At 50.2% G+C, this 12,471-nt stretch overlaps 1 protein-coding gene across 11 annotated transcripts in view; it reads right to left on the bottom strand.

Moving 5' to 3' along the window:
* Nucleotides 1-12,471, bottom strand: part of IQSEC1 (IQ motif and Sec7 domain ArfGEF 1) — a 447,285-nt gene that overhangs the window by 143,635 nt on the left and 291,179 nt on the right. The window contains exon 1 of one of the 11 annotated variants that reach the window (XM_036018306.1): nucleotides 11,373-11,899. The exons of 9 other annotated variants lie outside the window; for them this stretch is intronic. In XM_036018306.1, the coding sequence (XP_035874199.1) occupies nucleotides 11,373-11,440 (68 nt within the window). In that variant the 5' untranslated portion in view covers nucleotides 11,441-11,899. Of the gene's footprint in view, nucleotides 1-5,586; nucleotides 5,666-11,372; nucleotides 11,900-12,471 lie in introns of those variants that run through there. One more of the 11 variants, XM_036018304.1, reaches the window with a different exon arrangement.

Here is a 12,471-nt window from a genome sequence, read left to right on the forward strand (position 1 = left end):
TGGCTTCATGCCACCCTAATCTGATAGCTGTTCCCTAAACACACCACGGGAACTCAAACTATAGGTTCTACCCAAAGTCTCTTCCACTCTGTCCACTTGGTCAGTTCCTAATCATATCCAGACCCAGGTCAGATGTTGCCTTCCCTGGAGTCCTCCCCTATAAACTTCTCTCCACCACTCTGAATTATCAATGACATCTACCTCTGGCCTCCCACCACTCTTTAATTATATCCCTGAGGTTAAGTTGACTAGTTTTTTTTCCTCTCCAAAAATCATTGTCTCACTGTATCATTTAAGAAATGAACATCTGGAGAATTCCAGCCAAGATGGAGGCATAGGTAGAAACATTTTGCTTCCTCATACAACGAAAAGAAGGATAACAACCAATTTAAAAACAAAAAACAACCAGAACTCCCAGGAGATCAAACTGCATAGAACTCCAGCAACTAAGGAGTTAAAGAAGAAATATTCATCCAGACTGACAGAAGGGGCAGACAGAGATGGGCAGCCTGATGGAGAGGACCATGGGTGAGGTAGGAGCTGGCTGATGGGAAAACCAGTGATTCAAAACCTCTGGCTGTAAAATCCTATGGGGATTTTGAAAGCAGGAGAAACTCCCCGTCTCACAGGAGAGTCCACTGGAGATGACCATGGGGTTAGAATGGGCACAAATCCACCTACCTGTGAATCAGCACCTAAAAGGGCACAACCCACTTGTGGGAAGTGAGGGAAGTGACAGAAAGTGGGGCAAGCAAGAGGCATTGTTCCTTCTCTGACCCCTCCCTCACAGACAACACCACAACCCAGCAAAGACGGTTGCCCCGCCCTGGCACATATCTAAGGCTCCACCCCTTACTATGTAACAGGCACTCCAAGACAAAGAAATATGGCCCAAATGAAAGAACAGATCAAAGCTCCAAAAACAGAACTAAGTGAGTTCTGTATGAAGCAATAGCCAACCTATCAGATGCAGAGTTCAAAACACTGGTAATCAGGATGCTCACAGAAATGGTTGAGATGGCTGCAAAATAGAGGAAAAAATGAAGGCTATGCAAAGTGAAATAAAGGAAAATGTACAGGGAACCAACAGTAACAGGAAAGAAACTGGGACTCAAACCAACAGTTTGGAGCAGAAGGAAGAAAGAAATAGTCAACTAGAACAGAATGAAGAAACAAGATTTTGAAAAATTGAGGAGAGGCTTAGGAACCTCCAGGACAACTTTAAATTTTTTTTAAGTATTCTTATTTACTTATTTTTAGAGAGAGAGGAAGGGAGGGAGAAAGAGAGGGAGAGAAACATCAATGTGTGGTTGCCTCTCACATGGCCCCCACTGGGGGACTTGGCCCACAGCCCAGACATGTGCCCTGACTGAGAATCAAACCGGCAATCCTTTGGTTCATAGCCCATGCTCAATCCACTGATCTACACCAGCCAGGGCTAAATATTCTAACATACAAATCATAGGGGTGCCAGAAGGAGAAGAGGAAGAACAAGATATTGAACAGTTATTTGAAAAAATAATGAAGGAAAACTTCCCCAATTTGGCAAAGGAAATAGACTTCCAGGAAGTCCAGGAAGCTCAGAGAGTCCCAAACAAGTTGGACCCAAGGAGGACACACCAAGGCACGTCAGAATTACATTGCCCAAGATTAAAGATAAGGAGAGAATCTTAAAAGCAGAGAGAAAAGGAGACAGTTGCCTACAAAGGAGTGCCCGTAAGACTCTTGGCTGATTTCTCGAAAGAAACCTTGCAGCCAAGAAGGGGCTGGAAAGAATTATTTGAAGTCATGAAAGGCAAAGACCTACATCCAACATTACTCCATCCAGCAAAACTATCATTTAGAATGGAAGGACAGATAAAGTGCTCCCTACATACGGTAAAGTTAAAGGAGTTAACCACTGTCAAGCCCTTATTACATGAAATGTTAAAGGGACTTATCTAAGAAAAAGAAGATCAAAAACTATGAACAGTAGAATGACAACAAATTCACAACTGTCAACAACTGAACCTAAAAAAAAAGAAAGAAACTAAGCAAACAACTAGAACAGGATTAGAGTCACAGAAATAGAGACCACATGGAGGGTTAGTAGCAGGGAGGGGGATGGGGACAATGGGGGGAAAAGGTATAACAGGGTGCAGCCGAGATGGGGGAAAATGGGGATTTGTAAGGAGGTCCAGAACTCAGTATCCAGGAAATATTAGAAAAAATATACATACATAGGATGTCCTCACACCCACAAGTCTGAGCTGGGGGATGGGACACATGGAGTAGGGCCATTGAGAGTTGTTTTGGATAGAAACAGTTTTGCAGCTAACCTCTGGAACAGTCTTTAACATATCTATAAATTTTAACTGGTTTCATAGATATGTTCAACAGCTGTGGCCATGCTTTGAGTCAGGGGGATGGGAGTGATTTCAACCTAGGATGTAGCAGAGGCAACTCCCCCTGGTTACAGAGCCTACATAAGAGCTTCGAGATGATTGGCTCCACACCACAGGACCACACCCACCCAGACTTACTATGGCAACCTATAAAACCTGGAAAAACACGGGAGTACTGACAGCTGTGGCCAATTGTGGGAGGAGTCAGAAATGGTGCAGCAGAGGAAGACTGGCGCTGGAACTTAAACCCAGGAGTGGCAGCCATGCAGCGTCTTTTGGGACCATGTGGCTTGGGCGGAGAAGAACCACAAACTTCTATTTCTTTTTTTGAGATACAGTACCCCGGGCTGGGCAGAGGGGGAAGGAAGGACTGTGCATTTGTGGGTATTCTAAAGGCCTTTGGAATCTCAATGGAGACATTAAGTCATTATTCTTAAATTTGTATAACTCTTTAAATAAATAATCCCTTTCCATTTCATCAATCTCTGACATTGAGAGACATCTTTCCCTGGTGGCAGGTAAGGCGAACCTAGTATGAGGTGGGTGGGGGAGGGGGGTCCTGGAGGACAAGGGTGGGCCCATTCAGTGACAGTATATAATTCACCCACTGGGTCTCTTCTGTAACAAAGGTACAGGGAATAAGAAGCATAATTGGTAGGCACAAAATAGACAGGAGTGGCTAAGAACAGTTTAGGAAATAGAGAAGACAAAGAACTTCTAGTACAATCCGTGGACATGATCTAAGGTGGGGGAATGCTGGAGGGTGGGGGTGCAGGGTGGAGGGGCATAAAGGGGAGAAAAAAATTGGGACAACTGTAATAGCATAATCAATAAAATATGCTTAAAAAAGAAAGAAATGAACATCTTGACTTGGGATTCAACTAATTCAAACTTTGGGTTTGATTCATCAAGTGCATCTCCTGAACCCCAGGCCTTGCTGGTGTGCACACAAGGCCAAAAGACCCAGCACACACCCTTGGGGCTTATCATATGATCCAAAGATGACAATTTTTAAAATGTTATAATCAAACCAAGAACATTCATTTTACTTGAGGATAATTACTGACATTTATCGAGCCACTGGTTCATCACTGCACATGGGCAAGTTCATGAGTATGTTACTTAATCCTCACCCTGTGAAATACTATCCTCACCTTACAGATAAGGAAACTGAGGCTCAAAGAGGTATCCCCAAGGGATTACAGGACAAAATGGGGAGCTAGGATCTGACCTCCATCTTCCTGCTCCAACCCATCGCTGTTCTCCCCCTGCCAATCTCAGCAATACATAAACACACTATTTGGGGGCAGCTTGGAAGTGGTTTAAAAATATACCACTTAAAGCTCAGAACCAAGCTGGTTACCCCTGGTTGCTTATGACCAGGTGGTATGCATACCCACTTCTACACAGGGGTCTTTGTCTTCCCAATTCATACCCAGCCTCTGGCTATGACATGTCCCCTGTTTTGCAGGCATTGGGTTTTAGGTTTACTGTGTTTGTTTCCGGCTACCAGTGTGATCAGAGTCTGGGTGGTTAGTCTGCTGGGAAGGTGTTTCAACACACAACTGTTTTGAATACAGTGACTTCCCCATATGTCCCTGTCATGACTGGCATCCCAGTAGCCTCTTGATTAAAGATCAGAAGCCACTGAATATGGCTAATGGGTGAGTCCCAAATTCTAAGTTTATGGGGAAATATGCTTCACTGACTTAGAAAAAGCCTTCTGTTCTAGCACCTGTTTCATTCCCTGCAAAGTGGAGATGAAGAACCTCCAGGGGCAGTTGTATGGCTGGAGAAAGGCATCATTTGGATAGTTACAGGCATATACTAGGTACTCGCTATGTGTTCATTCTTTCTTGTCCTCTCAGCCTTGAAGCTGGGCCATCTTTAACCCACATGTGGCCCCTGGCTCACTGGAGTCCTCAGAAGTCAACGCATGGATCAGAGGTGCCATTGCTGACTGAGCTCGGAGAGCAGCCCTGGGAGCTATCACACCTGAAGCTGAGTTTCCCCTACCCCACCCCAATTCTTGAGAGCTGATGGGGAGGACAACCCCTTCCTTAGCACTGGAGTCCAACCCATTCCTGAAGGAAAACCTGAGACCCAGTGATGAGGAAGTCATGAGCTCATTCACCCCTGCCCCCTGCAACCAAGACAGAGACCACACAATAGACTAAGGGGCTTGGAATCACTCTGGGTTCAAATCCCAGCTCCCCAACTTACACTCATTGTGGGATATGGCATGGACACCCTAATATCTCTGGGCCTGGGTTTCCACATAACCAACAGTGGTAGTTGTTCTCCTTTTCAGGTTGTTGTGCCAGTTAAATGGAGAAGCAGGACCCAGTGGGGAATCTCCCTGAAGGGACAGGTGGCCCCAGGTCCCCCATCTCATCAAAGGGGACTTTCCAAGCGATACTGCCAAAGAGCCTCACAGAATCTCTCATTCTGTGTCCAAAACTGCCTACCCACCCCGAGACCATCTCCCGAGTCCCTCCCAGCCTTGAGGATCTGAATGTCCTCAAAGTTCTACTCTGGATTTTTTCAGAAAGAAGCTGAAGTTAGTTGTCAGCAAGTCATGGGGGTTCCACAGGACACTGCACCGATGAGGAAATGGCCGTGGGAGCACTGATAGAGTGACCCGTTAAAGGCAGTGTCCTCTCAGCACAAAGCCAATCCCGATGGACTGACAGATGGCAGGAGCCACAGGCCCTGGGTGTTGGAGAACCCCCCATGTGCTCAAAGCTTATGCTCTGGGGAGTAAGGGGTGAGCAGCTGAGGAAGGAAACTTCACCAACCACACTTGAGGGGCCCTGGGCATCTGTGTGGCCTCTGCAGTCCCCAGTTTACTCAGCTGTAAAATGAGGTTGTTAAGAGCCTATCTTTCTTAAGGTGGGTGTGAGTACCCCAGACAGAACCAACCAGAGCCTGGGGCTGGTCTAATGCACAGGGGTGTGAAACAACTTAGCTGAGGTCACCTTTCCAGGCAGCTGTGGGGCAACAGCTGGGGTTCCTGAACCTGAGTGCCATCCAGGTAGTGAGAAGAGGTCGCAGAAAAGAGTTCCAAGAAATAACATAAACCCTGACAAGAACCCAGAGACCCTAACCACAGAAGTCAACCCTGACAGTCAGCAGCCCCTCACAGGTTTCTCTGGCAGCCAAGATCCCCCTCCGTGCCCTGGGCCAGGCAGCAGGTACTCACAGTGTCACAGGGGTGGAGGTCTTCCTGGAGCCCCAGCACCCTGTCTGACTCCACGGCCCCTGGGGACAAGCTGTGGGCCCTCCCCACTGCTGGGCCTGACATCTGACTTCCTCTCTGCTCAGCCAGGCCAGCATCCAGGAAACCACACCCCGGGGAGAGAGTGTCATGCACCCTGGGGCCTCGGTCTGCCCTCCCACTGGGTCACAGGCACTGCCCAGGCAGCTCCTTCAAGGTCTGGCCAGTCTAAATGGCCTCACCAGCAGGCCCCAGAGGCTCTGGGCAATAAATAATACAGCTCCCTCCTTGACCAGTCTCTCGTGGCTGCTCATGTTTCAGGGCCACTCTAGTTTCCTGAAGCTGCTTTGTTCAGAGCACCGGGCCACACTGGGTCTCTGGCCATGTGAGTGCTAACACTCTCGCTGAGGGCCAGCCTGAGCATGCAGGACAAAGGCAGCCCTGGAGAAAGACTGCCCTACTTACTCTGAAAGCAGCTCCAGCCCAAAGGGGACCCGAGGTCAGCAGAGGCCTCCAATGTACTCAGCTCTCACCCTGGTGGTACCACCAGGAGGGAGAGCCCTTTCATCACTGCCGCTCTGCCTAACTCACCCCCCTATTCCTGGAGGCCATGCCCTAGTCCCTCCTCCAGGAAGCCTCTTCTTCCCTCTGAATTACCACTCCCAGTCTGCCAGTCTGTCTCCTTTGGGTATCAATCATAATCTCTCTGGAAGCGCCACTGCCTCCTTATTAGTCTCTTCATCCTCCCAGTCCCTGCTCCTCCCTCTCCACATTTCCACACAGCGACCTGGATGATTGTTTTAAAACAGAAAGCACATCACATCATTAACCTGCTTAAAACTCTGCCCAGTCTTCCCAATGTGCCTCAGGGCCTTTGCACCTGCAGTTCATTTTGCCTAGAATGCTTTTCTCCAAGTCTTTGCAAGGTCACTCCTTCCTGCTTCTCTCAACTCAAGACTACCTTCTCAGACAGGCTTTTTTCTTCTTTTTTAATAAAAAGGATGTTTTATCGAGATATAATTCACATTCCATAAAATTCACCCCATTTAATGTGTACAGTTCAATGATTTCAGTATATTCCAATTGTTCAAACATCACCATAATTTAGAACATTTTCAGTATCCTCCCAAAAACCCCATACCAATTAAGCAGTCATTGCTCCCTGCTCCCAGCCCTAATTCCTGCTAATCTCCTGTCTCTATTGCAGACATTTACTCTGTGGTCTTTTATGACTGGCTCATTTCACTCAGCAAAATGTTTTTAAGGTTTATCCATGTCATAACACATGTCAATACTTCATTCCTTCTAATGGCTGCATAACATTCCATTGTATGAACAGACCACATTCAGTTTATTCACTCACCAGTTACGGGAGTTGGGAGAGGCCGTTCTTGACCACCCCAGGTCACATGGGCTCTTCTGTTGCTCTAGCACCTCTTCCAGTTTTATCCACTTGCCTCCCTGTCTGAACATCTTCATTTATTTGTTTTGTTTATTGTTTCTCTCCTGTCTGAATGTCAGCCCCATGAGGCCAAGGCCATCCACATTACTTGGCGCTGTCCCCCAGGGTCTAGCACAGGCCTGGTACACAGTAATTGCTAAGCCTTTTCCACCATCTGCTGCAGTTGACTATGCCTATGAAACCTCCCTGCCCACTCTGAGCTCTGGGAGGACAAGTGCTGTACCCACCAAGGAGGCCTCACCAGTAACCATGGCAGGAAACTAATAATGCAAGGCACTCAAGCCCTAGGTTCCTTGTCCAGTGGGATGTATCCCTCACAGGTGATGTCAGTTAGTGGATGTTAGAATGTCCATTGAGCACATGACTCAGTGCCGGATGCAGAGTGAGGTCCTCAACCTTGCGGAGAGATTATCCATGTGGGGGCAGGCAATGGAGCAGCATGGAGGGGATGGAGAGGGAGGGCAGGCCTGCAGTGCTGACACAGCCATAAGTCCCATGGATGCAAAAGTAGAACAGCCACAGGAAGGATCCATGTGTGATTTTGGTAGTGCCCAGAGCAAGAGGGTGCAGTTCAATCTCTGCCCTGTGCTACACTCAGCTCTGAGCCCTGCCCAGAGAGAGGGAGGAATAGCCAGGTTGTGTTCAGTAGGAAAAGGAGGTGAGGAAGATACTGAAGACCGGACCTCTGCCTCAGGGAGTCCTAAGCCCCTAAAAGTTGTACCAGGACAGTGGAGCAGATGGGTAGGGGACTTGGGGTACAAGACTGGGTGTTGTTGTGTGGCGGGAGGCATCCTGGGAAGAGAGGTGTAAACTCTAAGTAGGAGAGACTTTCCCTGTGTCAGAGCTGCCCAGACACAGCCCAGGCTGGGAGCCTGGGAGCTCTGGTCCCAGGAGGTACATGCACATGTCCTCCTGCTGAGGGGCATCAGATGGCTCACTGTCTGGGAAGCCCCCTGGAAGCTCCCAGACCCTGGCTGCCAGCTGCTCTCCACTTCTCCCTAGATGCACCACAGAGCTGGAGGGACCAGGGGGCAGGGTCTGCTCAGCTGAGGCCCCACCCTATCCCTACCTAGCTTCCCAAGTGGGCTGCCCCTGACCACCAGGCAGCTCAAATACCCCATTAGCCCTCAAGGCACCAAAAAATGACTTTTATTCCCAAACTAAGGCCAGGTGCAAAAGAGATTTTCCCATCTGACCCCAGAGGCTAAGGATTACTAGTATCACACACTAGGGCTTGTGACAGACAGGGGCCTAGAGGTTTGTGCTTAGAGACAAGGCCACAGTGCAGCACCCACCCTGCTCTGGGCAGGCTCATGGTGTCAATTCATTTGATCTCAGATCAACCCTAAAAGGCTTTTATGCAGTATGAAGGAGCTGAGCCAAGTTTCAAACTCAGGAAGGCCTGACTGCCAAGTCTATGTTCTCCCCACTTCATCACTCTGCCTCCCCCAGTGCTGAGACTCAGCAGGAAGAAGGGGACAGGGATTCCAGGGTTGCCTTCCACTGTGTGCTGAGCCAACTGAACCATTTAGAATCGTCCCCGAAATTCCACCCAGCTGGCACTGCTTTCCTCACTTTACAGCAAGGAAACAGGTTCAGAGAAGTTTAGCAACTTGCCCACCACCGCACGTCTTACAACCTACCGTTGCTGCCTTTGGACCTGGAGTGTCCAACTCCTAAGCTGTTCTGTTCAATAGATGACCCAGAGCCAGAGGATCCCCTCTCAGGGACCTCAGGCCAAAGACCCAGAGTCCCTGCCCCTGGCTTCTTGGCTGCAGTTACCAAACCTCTAGGCAGAGGGCCAGGGCTAGACGGAGGGTAGCTGCTCCCCACTCACACTTCACGCGTTTCCAGATGTGAGCGGGACCCTGCCTGGGGCGACAGGCTCATGTAGAGGGGAATCTGAAGATGCAAGAGGAAAACTGTGTGCTGTCCAATCGCACCCTCCAATTTGTTCCTGTGGCTGCTGCCAACCCTGCCTCAGGCCACAGACTGCTGACTCAGGTCTCCCCTGGCAGCTGAAGGGGCTAGGATCCTGGCAAAGGCCAGATCTGCCTGTCTGACTCAGGGAGTGGTCTTAGCCCTCTTGGGGGGGCCCAACAAAGTGGGGTCGGGATCTACAGAGCAGAGTGTGTTTCCTGGAGCCCCTTAAGGCCTATCTTCTCCAACTCACCTTGAACGTGCCTTGTACTTACAGGTGCTAAGTAGGGGTTTGGGGCAAACCCAGTGCCAATTATGGTTCCCACACCCACTCTGACTGATGGTAAGGCATCTGCCCTGCCAATGCTCACAGTAGCCTTTTGGTGCAGGTCTTCCCATCATCACCGTGTAGCTAGCAGTGGCCACAAAATTCTGCCAGCATTTACCATGAACCACACAAGGCTCTACCCCACAGCCCTATTGAGTAGCTCTGCAGTGGTCCTCACTCTGGAGATGAGGAAACTGAGGCATGGAGAGGCCAGATGGTGGGCTCCATGAGGCTGTGCTACTCCTTGTCAGAGAGGGGTGAGGCCCTGGCAGAGCACAGTGGGGCCTCCCAGTGTCAGACCCACTGGTTGTTGTAAACATCCCCTGAGGTTTTTAAAGTGCCAATCCCCAGAAACTATGGAAAAGAATGCAGTGTGGGAAAATCCAGCATGGCTAGAGAGAAAGACACGTGGGGTACTTGTCCAAGGCCCAGGGACTCATCCCCTGCCTATTCTGGCCTCCAAGAGGTCTTTCCCAGGGACTAAGGGGGGCAGGCAGCTGCTGACTCACTCCAGGGTGAGCTTTTCTCTCTCCATTCCCACAGCCAGCCAGCATCTCCACCCAAGAGAACCCCCTTAGCCCTCACTTTCTGCCCTGTTCCCCTAAAGCATGCTCAGGCCTGGGGCCTGTTCCTGCAGTGTCTCCCATCCTCACCCACTCATCCATCCAGGCAGAGGCCAGGGTCCCAGACACTCCCACCCAGATGCAGAGACAGCTGTGGCCATTGTAACAACGGCTATATCATAGTGAGAGTGAGACACATGGCTGGGTTTCTCCTTTCCCTTTGGCTGCCAGGAAGCTTGGCAATTTTCACAACAGAAGGCACTCAGGATGCTACGTATATCTATTCTGTTCTATTATTCCCCCTGGGTCATGACATCCTATTCTAAATTGTAATTTTCCTGGTCCTGATGTTTCATTATTTAATTTATTATAGGTATTTCCTATAAACTGTCACAAATATTTTGGGAAGGAAGGAAAGATGGAGGGAAGGAAGGAAGGAAGGAAGGAAGGAAGGAAGGAAGGAAGGAAGGAAGGAGAAAGATATAGTTTATACCAAGTAATGAGGGTGAGAAGAAAGAAGGAGAATCTTCTAATTCCTTAAGCTTCATAAAACTCCCTTTTAAGTAAAAAATATGCTCTTTGGTGGTATCCAGATAGGCATCTTCCAAACAGGAGGCTTCCTTTAAGTCCCTTCTCAATATCAATCCTGGCACCCCCCAAAACTCCTTCAGAGCTGAGACTGAGACCCTAGCCTTGCCTGAGATCACACAGGCCCCGCCTTCTTGCTCCCTGGTCTGAATCCTGTCAGCCAGCGCAGAGGCTGGAGCCACCCTCAGGGCTCTGCTCTACCTTCCGTCTCCACAGGGGCTCCCTCCAGTCATTCCTTCCATTGATCCAGCATAGGGGGAAGTACACCAACCACAGCAGCTGTAATCAGAACTCACACTGACCCAGCACTTGAGGTGTGTCAGGCCCTGTCCTTTGTGCATTACCTCATTTAATCCTCACTAATCCTACAGGGATCTTCAGGTGAAAAACTGACCAGATAGGTGAAGCCACCTCACACTGCTGATAATGCCACAGCCAATTTTAAACTTGGGCAACCAGGAGCCCCAGTCTGCCACTGACAGTCATATAAAACAGTCTTGCATTGTGCTCTAAAGGAAAGAGTGCAAACCCCATTTCACTGATGGGTAAGGCTCAGAGAGGGTAAATCACAGAGCTGTGCCCAGTAACCCTGTGTTATGTAGCTAATTCCAAACTATGCGCACTTGGAGTTTGCCAACCATACCGTGTTTGCCACTGGCACCCTCCAGTAGGCACACAGGGTCACAGCCAAGTGCCAGTGCACTCCCTGACCATCCACACTTTCCCTTCCTTCCCTCCCCATTAAAGGTTCTGAGTTTCTCCAGAGAGTGCCTGCCATCCACCCCTGCCCCCCCCCGGGGGGGCTGCCCTGGACCTCCTAGAGCCTATGGAAACTGGCCAGCCTGGTGGCCACTTGCTCCCACCCAACGAGCAGTAGCGGGCAGTGTGCTAGCCACACACATCCCCGTACCTGAGGGTCCTCACAGAGACGCAGTGCTTCCACATAAGGCTCCACACGGCACTGCCACCACCCTTCATGCCTGGGCAGGAGGGGAAGTGAGTGACCAAGAGACTCACAGCCACTGCCCTCTGCGCTTGGTTTCCTCCAAACCAGGTCCTGGTTCTTCTTGTTGGCTGCCAGGTCACTCACTTCTTCATGGCAGGAAAACGAAAGAAAAGACCCAAAAGCCAGGGGAGAAGGTGAGGCGCTGGCTTCTTCAGGCCCTGCAGGGCCCAGCCTCTGTGTCTGACCGTCCCCTGCTCGAGACCCCCCAGGCTGAGCTGCCCTCGTACACCAGACTCTGTGGCTTCTGCACAACCTTGTGCCTGCCTCTTGCCAGGAGACAGCAGTGGCGGGGGCGGGGGCAGGGCAGCAGTGAATCACTAGGGGTGGGATGGGCAAGGGGCATCCACCTGTGAGGGAAAACCCACAGCTGGGCCGCATGAAGCTCAGGGGCCTGTCCTGTGTCCAGAGGCTGGCCTAGGAGGGGAGAGGCTGAGCCTGGAAGGAGGAAGATGGGCGGGGAATGAGAGGGCGGGCACACATCCTCCCCCATTTCCCCAGAGGCCTAAACCCAACACCCGCCTGCCTGCCCACAGCCCAGCCCACCAGAAGCACTGGCCAGGACAGAAAAGGACTGTCTGCCTTCTTGGCTCCTGGAGGACGCTTGAGGTAGAAAGAAAAAAAAAAGACAAAATCAGGGCTGCTTCCTGGGACAGTGGCCAGCCCATGAGGGTCTCCCTCTAGTGAGAGAGATGACGCTTCCAGCCCTGGCTAGGTCACCTCTTTACTGTGTAAGAATGCAGGATGACGCTGACTCCTCTTTGGCCTCACCACCTCAGGCTCACAGAGCCCTGGACATAGGTCCAGACCAACTCATCTAATTCTCCCAACAGCTTATGAAATGGATTTTATTACCAGTCCACTTTACATGTGACAAAACTGAGGCACAGATAGGGGAAGTCACAGGCCTAGTGATGGGGATGGGATTTGAACCATGGTAGTCCAGCTGCAAGCCAGCTCTTGTGTAGAGATAGGCTGAGGGCTGAAGCCTCTTTGTTCAGGCTTG

The sequence above is a fragment of the Phyllostomus discolor genome, chromosome 2 (genome assembly GCF_004126475.2).
Source record: "Phyllostomus discolor isolate MPI-MPIP mPhyDis1 chromosome 2, mPhyDis1.pri.v3, whole genome shotgun sequence".
Taxonomy (NCBI): domain Eukaryota; kingdom Metazoa; phylum Chordata; class Mammalia; order Chiroptera; family Phyllostomidae; genus Phyllostomus; species Phyllostomus discolor.